This window comes from Danio aesculapii, chromosome 3 (assembly GCF_903798145.1).
Source record: "Danio aesculapii chromosome 3, fDanAes4.1, whole genome shotgun sequence".
NCBI classification, from domain to species: Eukaryota; Metazoa; Chordata; class Actinopteri; order Cypriniformes; family Danionidae; genus Danio; species Danio aesculapii.
The window spans coordinates 60525691-60546922 of NC_079437.1; the positions used below are offsets into that span (position 1 = coordinate 60525691).

The following is a 21232-nucleotide window of genomic DNA, read 5'->3' on the forward strand; positions in this document are numbered from 1 at the left end:
CTGCAGAAGAGCTTCTCTGAACACACAACGCGTCCAACCTTGAGGCGGATGGGCTACAGCAGCAGAAGACCACACCGGGTGCCGCTCCTGTCAGCTAAGAACAGGAAACTGAGGCTACAATTCACACAGGCTCACCAAAACTGGACAATAGAAGATTGGAGAAACGTTGCCTGGTCTGATGAGTCTCCATTTCTGCTGCTCCATCCTGTCTTGTATCAACGGTTCAGGCTGGTGGTGGTGGTGTAATGGTGTGGGGGATATTTTCTCGGCACACTTTGGCTCCATTAGTATCAATTGAGCATGGTGTCAACGCCACAGCATACCTGAGTATTGTTGCTGACCATGTCCATCCCTTTATGACCACAGTGTCTCCATCTTCTGATGGCTACTTCCAGCAGGATATCGCACCATGTCATAAAGCACCAATCATCTCAGACTGGTTTACTAAACATGACAATGAATTCACTGTAATCAAATGGCCGCCACAGTCACCTGAGCTCAACCCAATAGAGCACCTTTGGGATGTGGTGGAACGGGAGATTGGCATCATGGATGTGCAGCCGACAAATCTGCAGCAACAGTGTGATGCTATCATGTCAATATGGAGCAACATCTCTGAGGAATATTTCCAGTACCTTGTTGAATCTCTGCCACAAAGGATTAAGGCAGTTCTGAAGGCAAAAGGCGGTCTAACCTGGTACTAGTAAGGTGTGCCAACACTAAAAATGCCAGAAAAAAACTGCTAGTCCTTAAATTGTTAGCCTATATTTCTCCAAGACACATACCACAAACTATAATAATGACTATAAAAACAGACAGTGATACTTTTAACTTGATCTCATTTAGATTAGCCTATTTACATAAACTACAAACTACAATGTAGGTCTATTTAAAGCAATAATTCAACCAAAAATGTAAATTTACCCACACTTTACTTGGCCCAAATCTTTCTAAGTGTTGAACACAAAAGAAGATATTTTGAGGAAAGTTGAAAACCTGTAACCATTGACTTCCATTTATGAAAAACAAATACTATAAAAACAATGGTTACCTGTTTGAGCTTTCTTCAAAATATCTCCTTTAGTGTTCAACAGTACAAAGAAGCTCACAAAAGGTTTGTAACCACTTGATATCGACTAAACAGTAAGTGAATTACATCTTTGGGTGAACTATTTCAATAATATCTGATTTTCAGACTTGCAGAAAAACTACACTACCCACAAGTCATTTCGGCGGAGCACGGCGATGACGTCACAGTCAGCTGTTGGAAGTCACATGACAGACATTTTTGATTTCAGACGTTCAGACAAGAGCTGTTCCGAGAAGTAGGAAACTAATACATGTATTATAGTTACGTTCAGCGGCTTTTACAAAATGCTTCCGCGTATATTACAATCGTCTTGATCAGCCGGCGGATTATTATGCATTAGCTTTTGACATTCAAGCAGTCGGTAAGTTAACTCCACACGATTAAAACACTGCAGTCTGTCTCCATTCACGAGCCTACATGATATTAATAACTGTTAAAATCGGTTTGCGATGAGTCAGATGCATTATTAGCATCACAAATGTAGCGTTTAGCATCTATAGATTTTTTTTTCCACCGTGTAAAACTGTGATTCTTGATCTCATGAGGAAGCAGATGGAAAATCAGCAGATTCAGGTCTTGAACCAGTTGTGTCAGTCAGATGTCACTTGACTTTTTTGACTACACTGTAAAAATGTCCATAAAAAGGCTACAGTAAAAAATCCGTGTCCTGGGTAAACAGTAAGTGTACTATACACGGTCAATAACCGTAAATTGACTTTCCCATAATTCCCAGCATGACTCTTTTATTTTAAGTTGACATTATTGTGTTTATTTTAGGATTTTTCCCTCTTGAGTAATCCATTTTTTGAGTTTTATGTTTCTAAATAATCTTTATTGCATTACTTTAGTGGAATGTGTGTTTCCATGATGGTTAGTTTTGTGAACTAGGGCTGCACGACACTGGGAAAATGTGTGAGACGCGATATTGTTGAGTATTGCTATACCAGTATTTCTTATACACAAAATTCTACCATATTTTAACTGTATAATTCCAGCAACCAAAGCTGTTAGATTTGTTTCAGTGAAATTTATTGATTATTTATTTATTATTTTTTTGCTGGTACTTCAAAACATTGGTGTATGACTATAAATTAACAGTAGTTTACCGTAAAATTGAGAAATTAAAATTACTACCGTTATTTTTTTAACAGTAAGATTACAGCAACCAAAGCTACCCAGTTTCATTTATCGTAAATTTGACAGATTTTTTAAACTGGTACTTCAAAACATTGGTTTATGACTATAAATGAATAAAATACAGCAATTTACCATTAAAATTTAGATTTTTTTTTTTACATTATTACCGTTTTTTAATGGTAAAATTCAGTTTTTTTTAACGGTAAATTTTACAGATTTTTTACATGTACTTCAAAGCATTGTTGTATGACCATAAATGGATGAAATCTCTTTCCATTTTCATGACTATAAATGAATAAAACAAAGTAATTTACCATAAAATAAAAAAAATTCTTTACATTACTACCGTATTTTAACCACAGCTGCCATTTTTTTAATTGTACATTTTACAAAAATATTGGTGTATGACTATAAATTAATGAAATACAGTAATTTACCATAAAATTGAGATTTTTTTTATATTACTACTATAATTTTAATGGTAAAATTCTGGCACCCACAATTCCTGTTTTTTACTGTAAATTTTTACAGATGTTTTTCACAGGTAGTTCAAAAATATTGGTGTATGACTATAAATTAATGAAATATAGTAATCTACTGTAAATATCTACAAATTACTATCGCATTTTTAACAGTAAAATTGCAGTAAAATTGGCTGACGGACCAATAATTCTGGCAACCACAGTTGTCCATTTTATTACCATAAAATGTATAGATTTTTTTTTCATAGGAACTTCAAAACATTGGTTTATGATCATAAATGAATGAAATACAGTAATTTACCATAGAATTTAGAAATTTATTTTACATTCCTGCTGTATTCTTAATGGTAACTCCGACAACCAAAGCTGCCCGTTTTTTTTTTACTATAAAATTCATAGATTTTTTTCATAGGTACTTCAAAACTTTGGTGTATGATTACAAATTAATGAAATATGGTAGCTTACTGTAAAATATAGACATTTCTTTTACATTACTACCGTATCTTAACAGTAAATTTCCAGCAATCACAGCTGTCAGTTTTTTTACCGTAAATTTTACTGTTTTTTTGTTTTTTTTACAGGTATTTCAAAATGTTGGTCTGTCACTATAAATTAATAAAGTACAGTAATTTACCATGGATTTCTATACATTACTACAATATCTTTTAACTGTTACAATATCTTACAATATCTTTTACAATATCTTTTAACAGTATCTTCTAAAATTCCAGCCCACCACAAGTGCCAGTTTTTCCTGTAAATTTAATAGATTTGTTTTAACAGATACTTCAAAATATTGGTGTATGATTATAAATTAATGAAATATGGTAACTTACTGTAAAAGTTCGATATTTCTTTTACATTCCTACTGTTTTTTTAATTAGATACCTGTTTTTTTAAACCATAAATTTTAGAGATTTGTTTTACATGTACTTCAAAACATTGGTCTTTAACTATAAATGATTAAAATACAGAAATTTATTGTAAGATTTTGAGAGTTCTATACATTTTTATGACTGTATATATTAATGAAATATGGTAGTTTACCGTAGAATGTAAGAAATTCTTTATAAAGGTAAAATTCCAGCAGTAAATTAATACAATTAAATTAAATTAAAAAAATACAATAATTTACCATAAAATTGAGAAATTTCTTATACATTCTTACCGTATTTTTAACTAAAATTTGGGCAACCGCATTGGTCTTTGACTAATAATTAATGAAATATGAAAGTTTACCATAAAATTACAACATTTCTTTACATTTGAATGACTATCAATTAACAAAATACGGCAGTATATCAGAAAATTGAGATTTTTTTTCACATTACAACAATATTTTTAACGGTAAAATTATGGCAACCACTGCTGCCAGTTTATTTTTATTTTTTTTTATCAGAAATCTTGCAGATTTTATTTTTAACGCGTACCTCAAAACATTTGCTTATTACTATAAATTAATGAAATGCGGTAACTTACCATAAAATAGAAAGATTTCCTTATATTACTACGATATTTTTAATGGTAAAATTCCGGTAACCACAGCTGTCAGTTTTTTTACTGTAAATTTTACAGATTCATTACATGTAGTTATTATTTTTTCTCCAGGTTTTGATTGAGCTCCAGACTACAGCCGCCATCATGAGTCCCGAGGGAAAGAGCCTGCTCAACATCATCGTCCTGGGCATAGGCTTCATGGTCATGTTTACAGCCTTTGGCACCTGCGGGAATATTGAAGTAAGTTTTGGAGACTTTGGATACTGATCAGTGTATGATATCAGCCGATCAGTCGTATCAGACCAGATGCTGCTATTAGTATGTTATAGTCCATTAGGGATTACGTTCAAGATTTCTCACAGTGCTATTATAATTATTATCATTAATAATAATAATTATCATTATTATGTTTCTGTCTCCATTCCCATAATGCCATGTATTATCACGCTCATATAAAAAACGCTAATTTTTTTTCAGCAAACCGTAATAAAGAGCTTCAACAGTACAGAGTTTCATGGAAGTGGCTACACAAGGTATTGGTTTTCTCTATTTGTTTTCCTTCTACCGCAGGGGTGGGCAAACTCGGTCCTGGAGAGCCGGTGTCCTGCAGAGTTTTGCTCCAAAACACACCTGAACATGCTAATCAGTGTCTTCAGATCACTAGAAATCTATAAGCAGGTGTGTTTGATCAGAGTTAGAGCTAAACTGTGCAGGACACCGGCCCTCCAGGACTGAGTTTGCCCAGCCCTGTTCTACCGTATTCCAGTGACATCATTTAACAAACACCATCCACTTTTTAACTAGCCTCAGTTCTGGAAGCACTGTCGTTCATTTAAAATACATTTATAATTCATTTTTATTTTTATATTAGTCTCAAAAAATGATCTGTCAGACTAGGCCTGTCACAATAATTTTTATGTATATATATATATATATATATATATATATATGTATAAATATATGTGTCAGCTGATTGACAGATGATTGACAAGCTATTTTTGTCTTAATGACACACACAGATGAATCGTTCAGCACAAAACTAGCACCGTGAGTTCACAAAATCAATATGGCTTCATGTGTACTTTAACACGCATGCTTTTCTGCTGTTCCTCCAGCATGGCGATCATCTACGCTGTCTTCTCCACCTCTAACCTCATTGCGCCCTCAGTGATCGCTGTCGTCGGACCGCAGCTCTCCTTGTTTTTTAGTGGTCTTGTTTACAGGTAAGAGCCTCTATGTAGGGCCATAATTCGATGATGATAATTATCACGATGATGTTTATGAATGCGTAACGCTGCGCAGGGGTTTTGCAGCCTGCACTTCCAGATGCCGCACGTAGTACAAGTTTACAGCCATACAGTGTTAGTTGCACTTAGAGGAAAGAGAATAAGGTCACAGCAGGGCCAGATTATCCAATGGGCATTATGGGGACAGTGTGGGATATTGGTATCGCGGCTGAAAGTGAAGAGCGGGGGGGTTGGGGGGTGGTAGGGGGGCGGGAAATGCCGCGGGTCGTTGATAATGTCTCTGGGGCTTCTCTAAATGTATGGGCCCTTAAAATCTTCCTAACTTTCCTCCCCCTAGCAGCGCCCCTGTATATACAAATATATAAAAATAGTAAAGATAGTACATAAAAGTATAGTATTATAATATAATAATAATAAATTAATAATAATTAATCAATAAAATAATAAAATAAAATAATTATCCACGATAAACTGTACATTTAACAATCTCTCTCTCTCTCCCTCTCTCTCTCTCTCTCTCTCTCTCTCTCTCTCTCTCTCTCTCTCTCTCTCTCTCTCTCTCTCTCTGTCTCTCTCCCTCTCTCTCTCTCTCTCTCTCTCTCTCTCTCTCTCTCTCTCTCTCTCTCTCTCTCAGTGCGTACATTGCTGTTTTCATCCATCCGTACACCTGGTCTTTCTACACCTTCTCTGTGCTGCTGGGAGTCGGCGCTGCAGGTGTGAACTGATGATCTGCTCAGCTCTCAAATCACACCACTGAATCACATCCTGTGAAAATGACCTCTAATGTGTGTGTGTGTGTGTGTTTATGTATTGGTTTGTGTGTGTTTTGTGCATGCATTTGTTTGTGTGTCTTTGTGTGTGTGTGTACTTTTGTGTTTGTGTATTTGTTTTTGTTTGCTTGTGTGTGTGTGTGTGTGTGTGTGTGTTTGTGTTTGTTTCTTTATGTTTTGTATATGTTTGTGTGTTTTTTCTCTTTGTGTGTTTGTGTATTTGTTTTTGTTTGGTTTTTTTTGTGGTGTGTGTGCTTTTGTGTTTGTGTATTTGTGACTGGGTTTTTTGTGTGTTTGTATCTTTGTTTTGTGTGTGTTTGTGTGTTTTTTTTCTTTGTGTGTGTTTGTGTATATGTTTTTGTGTATTTGTTTGTGTGTGTGTGTTTGTGTATGGGTTTGTTTCTTTATGTTTTGTGTGTGTTTGTGTTTTTTTTTCTTTGTGTTTGTGTACTTGTTTTTGTTTGGGGTTTTTTGTGTGTGTGTTTGTTTCTGTGTTTTGTGCATGCATTTGTTTGTTTGTGTGTGTGTGAGTGCGTGTGTGTCTCTCTCTCTCTGTGTGTGTTTTTGTGAATGTGTTTTGTGTGTTTGTGTTTTTGTTTGTGTGTGTGTGTGTTTGTGTATGGGTTTGTTTGTGTTTGTTTCTTTATGTTTTGTGTGTGTTTGTGTATTTTTTCTCTTTGTGTGTGTTTGTTTGGGTTTTTTTTTTGTGTGTGTGTGTGTGTGTGTGTGTGTGTTTTTGTTTTTGTTTGGGTTTTTTGTGTGTTTTTGTGTGTGTTTGTTTCTGTGTTTTTTGTGCATGCATTTGTTTGTGAGTGTGTGTGTCTCTCTCTCTCTCTCTCTCTCTCTCTCTCTCTCTCTCTCTCTCTCTCTCTGTGTGTGTTTATGTGCTTTTGTGTGGGGTTTTTTGTGTGTGTGATTGTGTATTTGTTTTTGTTTGTTTGTTTTTTGTGTGTGCGTTTGTTTCATTGTTTTTGTGTGTGTGTTTTTTTTTCATTTTTGTGTGTGTGTTCATCTGTGTTTGTGCATTTGTGTGTCTTTGTGTGCATGTGTTTCTCTCTCTCTCTCTCTCTGTGTGTGTGTGTGTATTGCAGTGCTGTGGACGGCACAGGGCAGTCTGCTCACCGTCAACTCTAAAGACTCCACCATCGGGAGGAACAGCGGCATATTCTGGGCCTTGATGCAGTTTAGGTAAATCCTGCTACTCTGTCAATAGAGTGGAAGAGCATCCGCCGAGTAAAACACACATGCTGAAATAGTTGGTGGTTCATTCCACTGTGGCGACCTCTAATAAATAAGGAACTAAGCCGAAGGAAAATGAATGAATAAGATGCGCGTCCGTTTCGAAATTACACACAACTTTTTTTATCTTATAAGAAAAAGACGTTTAGCAGAGCAGCTACAATGGAGCGTAATGCACACAATCTACAATGGAAACACATCTAGTGAATACACTCCTGCATGCGCATCAGTAAAGTCATGTGATTTAGTGTTTGACAGATGATAAGATGTGTGTCTCAGGGACACATGAATGGACCAAGCAGTGTTTCCAGCACATTTAAATCATCTGAAGTGTTGTTTTGCTCATTTCTAAAAGGCGTCAGTCCGTCATCACAGAGCTTCAGTATTATTATTCTTCTATTATTATTCCCTCCAGAACTGTCTTGAGCATCAGTCTGCGCTCCTAAAGAGCGTCTCACACCTCCAAAAGCCACCGCGTTCATTGCATTTCGTCTTCTGAGGCGCAGCTCATTTATTAGAGAAGAAAAAACACCACAGTGCTTCTCTTAACACACTAAACTACATTTCTCTGACTGATATCTGTGCAAGTTCATCAGGAAGTGGTGATTTTGTTCTCTTATCTCTCATTAGATGGAAACGCTGCTTTATTCACAAATGTTTTATGCACATATTACAGCTTTGCACATCTAATTCTCATCTTTGGATGGAAACACAGCTACTGAGCGTGCATGAAAGGATAAATGATCTCTTTTTTTTCTCTTCTGTAGCTTATTCTTTGGGAATCTCTACATATATCTTGCCTGGCATGGAAAGACTCACATAACAGGTGAGAACGATGTTTAACTGAGAGAATCATATTATTTTACAGGTTCTTTTTAACATCATAGTGTTAATAACTGATTTCTAATAACTGATTTCTTTTATGTTTGACATGATGACAGCACATAATTGACTAGATATTGTTTAAGACACTAGTATTTAGCTTAAAGTGACATTTTTAAAGGCTTCACTAGGTTAATTAGGGTAAAGTTAGGGTAATTAGGCAAGTCATTGTATAACAGTGGTTTATTCTGGAGACAATCCAAAACTAATATTGCTGAAGGGGGCTAATAATATTGACCTTAAAATGGCTTTAAAACAATTAAAACTTTTATTCTAGCCGAAATAAAACAAATCAGACTCTTTCCAGAAGAAAAAATATTATAGGAAATACTGTGAAAATTTCCTGAATCTGTTCAACATTATTTGTGAAATATTTGTAAAGATTCACAGGAGGGCGAATAATCGTGAAGTCTTCTAGTCTAATAAGTCCTGTCTTTCCTGTTGTCAGATAAGGACCGGCAGACGGTTTTCATCACACTCACAGTCATCAGTCTGGTGGGAAACTTCCTCTTTTTCCTGATCCAGAAAACCGATCCAGAAGCTGCACCTGCCCCTACTGAAGCCTCTGAGTCACTTCTGCCAGCAGGAATCTCCGACAGCGGCTCTGTGGCGTCAGTGCATATGTTTACACACTTCTGCATATAAACACACATGACCTGACCTGTTTAATCAGATCATATTCTGCTTTTTTCTTTTGAAATCTTTCCTGTTACTCCTTTTAGTCCATCACAGGGCCTGGGCTCTCAGGCATTGAAGGCATTTAGTAAGTGACATTACAATTTAATTCTATAATATGTATCTATGTATATGTATGTGTATATATATGTATATGTATGTGTGTGTATATATATATATATATGTGTGTGTATATATATATATATATATATATATATATATATATATATATATATATATATATATATATATATATATATATATATATATATATATATATATATATATATATATATATATATATAATACAACCCTAAATCTGAAAAGGTTAGGACAGTATGGAAAACACAAATAAAAAAGAAAGCAGTGATTTCTAAATTGACTTTGACTCATATTTCATTGCAGACAATAACAACAAACACTATTTAATGTGTTCCTCATCATTTTTATTTTACTTAATAAACACATACTGCATTTTTGGTTCTTGTAACACATTTCAAATACAGTTTGGGCAGTAAAGCATTTAACACTGTGTAATGTTGCCATTGCTTTTCACAACACTTAAAAGATATTTAGGGATTGAAGACACTAAGTGATGAAGTGTTTCAGGTGTCATTTTGTCCCATTCCTCCTGCAAACAAGTCTTAAGGTGAGCAACAGTACGGGCTGTTGTTATGTGCTTCAAAATGCACCACACATTCTCTATTGGAGACAGGTCGGGACTGCAGGCAGGCCAGTTCAGTACCAGGACTTTGCAATGTGTGCAGAATGTGCTTTTGCATTGTCTTGTTGAAATATGCATGGGTGTCCCTGGAGAAGAAGGCAGCATGTTGTGCTCCAAAATCTCCATGTAATTTTCAGCATTAATGGAGCATCACGGAAATGCAAGTTACCTTTGCGAAGGGCACTGACACAACCACATACCATGACAGACCCTGGCTTTTGGACTTGTTGCTGGTAACAGTCTGGGTGATCTTTTTCTTCTTCGGTCCGGAGCACATTGCATCAACTTCTCCCAAAAAATACCTGAAATACTGCTTCATCTGAGCACAGTACACGTTTCCACTGTGTGATGGTCCATCCCAGATGCCTCTGAGCTCAGAAAAGTCTTCTGGACACTGTTAACATAGGGCTTCCTTTTGGCACAGTACAGTTTTCACTGGCATTTGTGGATGTAACTATGTATTGTGGTACTTGACAAAGGTTTGCTGCAGTAATCCTGAGCCCATATGGTGATAACACTTGCAGATGAATGAGGATTCTTGATGCAGTGCTGCCTGAGGGATCGGAGATCATGGTTGTTCAGCTTGTGTTCTTGTCCTTTACGCACTGAAGTTCCTCCAGATTCCTTCAATCTTTTAATGATGTTCTGCACTGTTGAAGGTGAAATATCCAAATGTCTTCCTCTCTTTCTCTGAGGAACATTGTTTTTAAACATTTCAATCATTTACTCATGTATTTGTAGGCAAACTGGTGATCCTCGGCCCATCTTTGCTCCTAAAGGACTAGACCTTTCTTGGATGCTGCTTTTATATCAAATCATAATTACAATCACCTGTTGACATCACCTGTTCCACATCACATCATTATTAACCAGATTACCTCATTACTAGCCCTAAACTTGCTCCTGTCCCAACCTTGTTTTGAAATGTATTGCAAGAACCGAAATTGTAATATGAAACGACAACAATAAAAGTCACGAGGAACAAATTAAATAATGTGTGTTTACCTGATCACTAGCTCTAAACTGCTCCTGTCTCCGCTGTTTCTGGAGTGGTTGCGGGTCTGAATGACAGGAAGCGATGTATATTTACAAATGAAATGAAGTTGACCAGACAAAACAGGAAACATTTTGTGCTCATATTGTCTGGAATAAAATACAAGTCAAAGTAAATTTGGAAATCACTACTTTCTTTATTTGTGTTTTTCATACTGTCAGCATTTACTGATTTGGGGTTGTAATATAAAGTGTATTTCTAAATACTGTATATATTCAAATGTTTAAAATGCTCCTCTAATTAAAGACAAGCTCATTATTAAGATGTGTATATTTTCTGATTTCATCAGAGAGATCCATAGAGCTGGCCATGACCAAAGAGATGCTTTTACTCAGCCTACCCTTCGCATACTCTGGTAAGCTCAACTTTGAGAACGTGGAAGCAGGTTTTAAAGGGTTGGGTATTTACCAACGTATCGACCACCCATATGATTGAATTGATCTTTTACTTTATATTTTGAATTAACATTGATATTGAATTAATTTAAAGCTTTAGGCATATCTACAATAATCTGAAAAAGGAATATACCAATAGTTACATATAGTTCATTCATTCATTTTCTTGTCGGCTTAGTCCCTTTATTAATCTGGGGTCGCCACAGCGGAATGAACCGCCAACTTATCCAGCATTTGTTTTACGCAGCAGCCGCAACCCATCTCTGAGAAACATACACACACACTCATTCACACTCATACGCTAGGGACAATTTAGCCTACCCAATTCACCTGGACCACATATGTTTGGACTGTGGGGGAAACCCACGCAAACGCAGGGAGAACATGCAAACTCCACACAGAAACACCAACTGATCCAGCCAACTCTACCAGATGTAGCCCGGTTGCACGGGTTAATGTAGTAACTGATTGAGTGTGTTTGCTGGTGTGTGCAGGTCTGGAGCTGACCTTTTACAGTGGCGTGTATGGGACATGTTTAGGGGCCATGACTCAGTTTGGAGAAGACGCCAAGGGTCTGATCGGCCTGTCTGGGATTTTGATCGGTGTGGGTGAAATAGTTGGTGAGTTACGGCTCTGTGAACATGGATAAACACATGCTATTAACAAAGAGGTCCATAGAGCTGTCCATGGAGATCCATAGTCAAGACTGTCTGATGGTTTGAGGAAGCCCGATCAGAAAGTTTGAACAAGTTTAAATTGATGGATGGATGGATGGATGGATACAGGGATGGGTGGGTGGATGTATAGATGGATGGATGTACATGGATAGGTGGATGGATGGATGTATAGATACATGGATGTATAGATACAGGGGTGGATAGATGCATAAATACAGGGATGGATGTATAGATACATTGATGGATGGATGAATGGATAGATGGATGGACGTATAGATACATGGATGGGTGGATGTATAGATACAGGGATGGATGGATGTATAGATACAGGGATGGATGGATGCATGGATATATAGATACATTGATTGATGGATAGATACATGGATAGGTGGATTGATAGATGAATGGATAGATAGATGGATGTATAGATACATGGATGGGAGGATAAATAGATGGATGGAAGGATGGCTGTATAGATACAAGGATGGGTGGATGCATCCATGTATAGATACATGGATGGATGGATAGATGGATGCATGAACGAATGGATAGATGGATGGACGTATAGATACATGGATGGGTGGATGTATATATACAGGGATGGATGGATATATATAGATACATTGATTGATGGATAAATACATGGATAGGTGGATCGATGGATGTATAGATGGATGAATGGATAGATGGATGGACGTATAGATACATGGATGAGTGGATATATAGATACATGGATGGATGGAAGGATGACTGTATAGATACATGGATCAATGGATGAATGGATAGATAGATGGACGTATAGATACATGGATGGGTGGATGGATGGATGTATAAATGGATGAATGGATAGATGGATGGAAGTGTAGATACATGCATGGGTAGATGTATAGATACAGGGATGAATGGATAGATGGATGGACGTATAGATACATGGATGGGTGGATATATAGATACATGGATGGATGGAAGGATGGATAGGTGGATGGATGTATAGATATATGGATGGATGAATGTATAGATACATGGATGGATAGATGGATGGACGTATAGATACATGGATGGGTGGATATATAGATACATGAATGGATGGATGTATAGATACATTGATTGCATGTATGTATGGATGGGTATATAGATACATGGATAGATGGATGAATGGATAGATGGATTGATGTATAGATACAAGGATGGGTGGATGGATGAATGGATAAATGGATGTATAAATACATGGATGGATGGATGGATGTATAGATACAGGGATGGATGGATGGATGGATGTATAGACACATGGATGGATGTATAGATGCATGGGTGGATGGATGTATAGATACATGGATGGATAGATAGAGATAGACCTATAGATACATAAATTAATGGATGATTGAATGATGGACAGATAAATAGAGATGGATGGATGATGGATAGATAGACAAACAGACAGATAAATAGAGATGGATGGATGATGGATAGATAGACAAACAGACAGATAAATAGTCAGATGGATGGAGGGATAGATGGATGAAAGACAGATAGATGAATGATAGACAGATAAATAGACAGAGACAGATGGATGAACGGACAGACAGACAGACAGACGTGTTTTGTCATCTTCTGCTCCTGATGCAGTGCTGTGTGTTGTGTCCTCCAGGAGGTGGCATGTTTGGGATTCTGGATAAGTGTAACCGCTACGGCAGGAACCCAGTGGTGTTTTTAGGGCTGCTCACTCACATCGTGGCCTTCTACCTGATCTTCCTCAACATCGCCAGTGACGCTCCGGTCGCTCCAGAGGACGGTACTCAGATGCAGGCCTTCATCCAGCCCAGGTACCACACACACAATAACATGCTGAACACAAACTCTATTTTTATAAACAGAATTTTCCCTACTTTCGCTTTTTTAAAAATCTCCGTACACATGAAACCGCTAAACTGTGCAATGTTTAATGCTCGCCGAACCAATAGGGGGCGATAATGACACTTTAATGCTGGGTTCACACCAAGCGGGGAATGGGCTATATGCACAGCTAGTGTTTTTCCCCTACCGATAAACTTCCGGTGATTGGTTAATGTGACTATTTTCAATTTCATACGGTTCCTTTTACAGCATTGATGTTGGAATGTAATTAAAATACAGTCAGGTAAATAGACTTAAGCATTCATTTTGTTGTTCAATTGTAAAACGAGATGAAAAGCTGTTTTTAGTATTTGCACGAGTAATTTGCATACAAGTCTATACAAATGTGAGAACAGGCAGAATACTGTCAATACTGGCGCTCTAGAATAGTTTTGAACAGCAGACTGTGCTGTAGGATATTGTTGAACATTCGATGGTGCTCTAGGATAGTTTTAACAGCAGACGACGCTCTAGGCTAGTTTTTTTACAGCAGACGACGCTCTAGGCTAGTTTTTTACAGCAGATGGCGCTCTAGGCTAGTTTTTTACAGCAGACGACGCTCTAGGCTAGTTTTTACAGCAGACGGTGCTCTAGGCTAGTTTTTTACAGCAGACGATGCTCTAGGCTAGTTTTTTACAGCAGACGGCGCTCTAGGCTAGTTTTTTACAGCAGACGGTGCTCTAGGCTAGTTTTTTACAGCAGACGATGCTCTAGGCTAGTTTTTTACAGCAGACGGCGCTCTAGGCTAGTTTTTTACAGCAGACGGTGCTCTAGGCTAGTTTTTTACAGCAGACGATGCTCTAGGCTAGTTTTTTACAGCAGACGGCGCTCTAGGCTAGTTTTTTACAGCAGACGGCGCTCTAGGCTAGTGTTTTGGAGAAGACGGCGCTCTAGGTTAGTTTTTTACAGCAGACGGCGCTCTAGGCTAGTGTTTTACAGCAGACGGCACTCTAGGCTAGTTTTTAACAGCAGACGGCACTCTAGGCCAGTTTTGAACAGCAGACGGCACTCTAGGCTAGTTAACAGCAGACGGCACTCTAGGCTAGTTTTAACAGCAGATGCGCTCTAGGCTAGTTAACAGCAGATGCGCTCTAGGCTAGTTTTAACAGCAGACAGTGCTCTAGGCTAGTTAACAGCAGACAGTGCTCTAGGCTAGTTAACAGCAGACGGCACTCTAGGCTAGTTAACAGCAGACGGCACTCTAGGCTAGTTTTTAACAGCAGACGGCGCTCCAGGCTAGTTTTTTTATAGCAGATGGCTCTCTTGGCTAATTAACACTATTTCGACATTTTCGTGTTGTCAAACAGTGAAACCACACAGAAAAATGTGCGGTTTTGAAAATACCTGCGTTCGTGTGGACACGTCTTATCCTCGCACACTGATTGGTGGGTTTGTCTGTGTGTTCCTCCAGTGTGTCCGTGGCACTGATCTGCAGTTTTCTGCTGGGTTTCGGCGACAGCTGCTACAACACCCAGCTCATCAGCATTGTGGGATACTTGTTTCGGGACGACAGCGCTCCAGCTTTCGCCGTCTTCAAATTTGTACAGGTTTGAGCCTTGATTTCATTAACCAATGTGTACTGTTTAAATTGACTCCTCTTTGGTTATGTTGGGGGCTGTTTTTGCCCCATTGACTTCCATTATAATCACATTTTTAGATTGCAAAGCCATGACAGCATATAATCATGCATGCTTGATTTGCTGGTTGGGAAGAGGGACAGTGTAATTTTTACTGTTGATCATCAGTTGAAAGCATTAACCCTTTAGATAGGCATGTTCAAAAAAAAATCTGTCTTTTATATGGCGTTCAGTGGAGTAAAACAGCAGATTATAGAGTGTGTGCAGAAATACTATACTCAATATAAAACCTGCAAACTAAGCTTTTTCACACTGGAACAGATCAACAGTAAAAATTGCAGTATTCTTGAGGGTGTTTTGGTGATATGAGACTGTACCACCAGCAATTAAATGTTTGGGTGAACGTTCATATTTCATTTTACACACCTAATATAAAAAGAATAACGTAAATACAACATTTACATTTGTTGTGACCATTACCTTTCCTTTAGCATTAGATTTACTTGAGTTAGATTTACTTGAAAACTAAATATTTTTATTTACTGTGTGTGTGTATCTGTGTGTGTGTGTGTGTGTGTGTGTGCAGTCCATCATGGCAGCGGTGGCCTTCTTCTACAGTAATTACCTGCTCCTGCACTGGCAGCTGCTCATCATGGTGCTGCTGGGCTTCATGGGCACCATCACCTTCTTCATGGTGGAGTGGTCTGTGATCCGCAGCCGCCGCGACTCAGACTACGGCAGCATCTGACAGCGCAGATAAACACACACTGCACTGACGGGACACTTTCCTCTACACACCCACTGCTGTACGTTCAGATGCTGGAGCGCGAAGTGGCCATTCTGCTTTCTGTCCTAGACCCTTTACTTGCACAAGTAGAGCTGTGGTGAAAAATCATTCGAGATTTTCAAAATGCATCGCTGTTCTCTCTTGAATCAGTTGTGAGCTTAGCTTAACAGCAGATGGCGCTCTAGGCTAGTTTTGAACAGCAGACGGCGCTCTAGGCTAGTTTTAAACCGTAAACCGTGTTCTAGTTCGGTTTTAACGGCAGATGGCACTCAATGCTAGTTTATGACAGCAGATGGCACACTACGCTAGTTTTTTATAAAGTAGACATTGCTCTAGGCTTGTTTTTTAAAGCAGATGGCGCTCTAGGCTAGTTTTGAACAGCAGATGGTGCTCTAGGCTAGTTTTAACAGCAGACAGCGCTCTAGGCTAGTTTTTAACAGCAGATGGCGCTCTAGGCTAGTTCTAACAGCAGACGGCGCTCTAGGCTAGTTTTGAACAGCAGACGGCGCTCTAGGCTAGTTTTGAACAGCAGACAGCGCTCTAGGCTAGTTTTTAACAGCAGATGGCGCTCTAGGCTAGTTTATGACAGCAGATGGCACACTACGCTAGTTTTTTTTATTAAGTAGACATCGCTCTAGGCTTGTTTTTAAACAGGAGATGGCACTCTAAGCTAGTTTTTAACAGCCAATTGCAATCTACGCTACTTTGAAAAAAACGTAGATGGTGCTCTAGACTAGTTTTGAACCACAGATGGCACTCTAGGCTAGTTTATAACTGCAGGTGGTGCTCACGGATAGCTTTTAAACGCAGAAGGTGTTTTAGGCTAGCTTTTAAAAGCAGACAGAGCTCTACGTTAGTTTTAATAGCAGATTGAAATCTAGGCTAGTTTTGGGGAAAGAAAAGTAGATGGCGCTGTAGGCTAGCTTTTAACAGCAGACCGTGCTCTTGGCTAGTTTTTACACATACACTCAGATGTTCACAAGGAAGAGTGCTCTTGTGTTCAGCTGAATCATGTTAGTTGGCCTTTATGTCATGAGATTAATGTAAACACTGCTCACTATGAACACTACTAATTTGCTTAAACCTTTCCTAACTTTATAAATGATTATTTTAGGTTCAAGTGGTATCTGTAAGGAATTAAATGCAAGCTAAGTATGGCTGTTTGTAAAACACACAGCACTATCTGCTGTTAAAACTAGCCTAGAGCGCCATCCGCAGTTCAAAACTAGCCTAGATCGCCATCTGCAGTTCAAAACTAGCCTAGAGCACCGTCTGCTGTTATAAACTAGCCTACAGCGCCGTCTGCTGTTAAAACTACCCTACAGCGCCGTCTGCTGTTAAAACTAGCCTACTGCGCCGTCTGCTGTTAAAACTAGCCTACAGCGCCGTCTGCTGTTATAAACTAGCCTAGAGCGCCATCTGCAGTTCAAAACTAGCCTAGAGCACCGTCTGCTGTTAAAACTAGCCTAGAGCGCCGTCTGCTGTTAAAAACTAGCCTAGAGCGCTGTATACTTCTAAAAACTCTTCTAGAGTGCCATCTACTGTTAAAACTAGCCTACAGCGCCATCTGCTGTTAAAAACTAGCCTAGAGCACCTTTAAAACTAGCCTAGAGCACCATCTGAGGTTTAAAAAAACTAGCCTAGAGCGCCGTCTGCTGTTATAAACTACCCTAGAGCACCATCTGCTGATTAAAAACATGGTCTAGAGTGCCATCTGCTGTTAAAACTACGCTCAAAATGGATTCAAAAGAGAATAGCGATGCATTTTCAATATCTCTCACAGCTCACAGAGCCCACAGCTCTACAAATAAGAAAGGTTGACTCCACATACAGATGGCATGAAGTACTGAATAATGCAATAAACCTTTGTTTAAGTTTTCGATTAGCTTACGCCTAAATAAGATACAGTCCGCAATAGTCGTGATTCGCCCAGAAGTGATTTATTCATCCTGAGGTTAAGAGTTTTGTGCAACACAAGGAGATGTTTTGGAAGGATCTTCAGGCAGCAGATTTCATTATAAAGACGGTTCACACCAGGCTACAATGTGATCATAGTGCACTGTTTTTCACATTTACTGAAGCTTTTGGTGAGGAACAGATTGAAAATTTAGCTTACAGCTCTAAAATTTAATTCCTTATTCAAACGAGTTGCTTAAATTTTTTGCATGCGGTTCGGCCAAACTCTCTTTGCTTTTGTTTCTGTAAATGAATCAGTTTATTAGCAACTCATGATCTGCTTGCCGCAGCCTAACTTGACTCTAAATTTCAGTCTGATCATCTCAGAAAAGCCTTGGTGCATCACATTAAACCATTTTTCTCACATACACTATTTTAGCTGGACATGTGCTCACTGTGAGTTTTGGAAATTTGAGGTGTGAAGATTCTGATAAAACTACTTTAAAGGTATAATTTACACCAAAATTTCAATTTGCCATTAATTACTCACCCTAAGGTCATCCTGGATGTAGTTGACCTCCTTTTTTTGTTCAGTAGAGCATTAAAAAATAGATTTTTAGCTGAAACCGTGGTCCTAATATATTATAATACAAAATCAACGGTTACCTACGGCGGCCGAGAGAGCTCAAATGGGCATGCAAATTGAGAAACAAATCAATTTGACAATACATGTGCACGCTAATTCCCGGAACACATGCAAATACAGAAACGCACTACAATTAGGGCAGACCACAAAGTAAATATGTCGGGGACCCCACAAACCTATCTACTTCCTGTTTGTAGAGTTTATTTTTATTGAACCGTTCTGATTGCACAGTTCGTTAAATTTGTAGTTCAAAGAGTAATTCCTCCTAACATGGCGTTAAAATAACGTTTCATTTAGCGTACGATTTGTCCGATTACTAGGACAGAAAATATACAAACAGCAAGGAAGCATACAACAAGGATGTTAAAATAAACAATAGACGACACTGCTGAGTCTAAACAGGAACTAGCCGGTCCGTCACTTTTTAGGCTCCCCAATACGTTTCCGCTATTTGCAGTGCATTTCTGTATTTGCATGTGTTGTGTAAATTCGCAAATCAATTTGACAACGCGTGCCAATTTGCGTGCGAATGTGTTGTCAAATCTATTTGTTTTTTTATTTGCGTGAGATTTCCTAACTTGCAGCTCATTTGAGCACAAAGCAAAACAATGTGTGTATTCAAGAAACTGAACGTTATTACCCTTAATTAGCGCTGCATATTCCTGTTCCACGATGACATATCAGCCAGTTTTGATGATAATATTGTAAATACTGTTCAGTTTCTTGCACAGACGAGCGTTTTACTTCATAAGAGCTCAATGTATCAACAAAAGCCGTGGCTATTAATTGAATGTTTGTTTATTTGACTTTCAAATATTCATTAACATTTTATGAATCACTAATCACTTCAGTTTCAGCTACAAGTCCTTGTTAATATTCTGCCTCAGAAAAACAGTCACTTAAAACATGAACAAGTGAATAAATTAATGGCAAATACATTTTTTTTTTGGCGAATCATCACTTTAATATGCAATAAATCTCAAAGCAAAGTAATGTCGTTTAAATGTACACTACGCTGCGATACTGTTGATGAGGAATATGATAATATACAGTTTTAATTTACAAAATGACTATTAATGTGCGGTCAGCAGGTTAATGAAGAGGTCTTATTTTAATAATTTCAGTTGCCTTTGTTATTATTATTTTTTTAAGAAAACAGTTTTGCCAAAGATCGATGCACTCTTTGTACAAACTTGCTTTATTTTTTTCCTTTTTATTTTTTAGGTTTGTCATTGTTTACTTGTGTGCAGGGAACCATGTGCAGAGAACCATATTACAGTGAATCTGTGGAGCCAGATCAGTCTCAAAAACATCACGTTTACAAAAAAATAATTCATACATCCACAACACAATACACATTTATGAAATACAATTTGTGATTTTAAAATTCAATTCATAAATACACAAATCCAATTTGTCAATTCAAAACGCGATACAAAACTGCACAAATCCACTTTGTCAATTCAAATTACGATTCAAAAATATGCAAATTCAATTCGTAAATTAAAAACGCAATTCAAAACTGCACAAATCCAATTCGTCAATTCAAATACTGTTCAAATAAATGCAAGTTCAATTTGTCAATTCAAAACGCAATTCAAAACTGCACAAATCTAATTCGTCAATTCAAATTACGATTCAAAAATATGCAAATTCAATTCGTAAATTAAAAACGCAATTCAAAACTGCACAAATCCATTTCGTCAATTCAAATACTATTCAAATAAATGCAAGTTCAATTTGTCAATTCAAAACGCAATTCAAAACTGCACAAATCTAATTCGTCAATTCAAAATACTATTTAAAAATACACAAATCCAATTCGTCAATTGAAAACTCGATTCAAAAATGCACAAATCAATTTCATTAATTCAAAACATGACTCAAAAATGCACAAATCCAATTCGTCAATTCAGAACGCAAAAATACACAAATCCAGTTCGTTAATTTAAAATGCAATTCAAAAACGGACAAATCCAATTCGTTAATTCACACGTAATTCAAAAATGCACAAATCCAATTCTCCAATTCATATTGCAATTCAAAAATTTACAAATCCATTTTGTTCACTCAAATCGTGACTCAAATGCAAAAATCCAATTTGTCAATTAAAAACACGATTCAAACATGCACAAATCCAATACGTCAATTCAAAACGCAATTCAAAAATTTACAAATCCAATTCATCAATTCAAAACGCAATTTCAAAATTGCTCAAATCCAATTTGTTAGTTTAAAACCCAATTGAAAAATGCACAAATCCCATTCGTCAGTTCAAAACGCAATTCAAAATGGCACAATTCCATTTCGTTTATTCAAAATACTATTCAAATAAATACAAATTCAATTCGTCAATTAAAAACGCAATTCAAACATGCACAAATCCAATTCGTCAATTCAAAACGCGATTCAAAAAAGCACAAATCCAATTCGTTAATTTAAAATGCAATTTAAAAATGCACAAATCCAATTCGTCAATTCAAAACGCGATTCAAAAAAGCACAAATCCAAATCGTTAATTTAAAATGCAATTTAAAAATGCACAAATCCAATTCGTCAATTCA

At 37.5% G+C, this 21232-nt stretch overlaps 1 protein-coding gene across 1 annotated transcript; it reads left to right on the top strand.

The window, feature by feature from the left end:
• The first annotated feature begins 1290 nt into the window (after positions 1-1290).
• Positions 1291-16307, top strand: mfsd11 (major facilitator superfamily domain containing 11). The gene is made up of 14 exons (XM_056452509.1): positions 1291-1451; positions 4318-4446; positions 4684-4739; positions 5322-5429; positions 6088-6167; positions 7315-7411; positions 8230-8288; positions 8793-8955; positions 9067-9107; positions 11087-11152; positions 11687-11812; positions 13518-13692; positions 15174-15309; positions 15926-16307. Exons 2-14 carry the CDS (start codon positions 4351-4353, stop codon positions 16085-16087), a joined length of 1365 nt encoding a protein of 454 aa, XP_056308484.1. The 5' UTR covers positions 1291-1451; positions 4318-4350; the 3' UTR covers positions 16088-16307.
• Positions 16308-21232: the final 4925 nt, after the last annotated feature.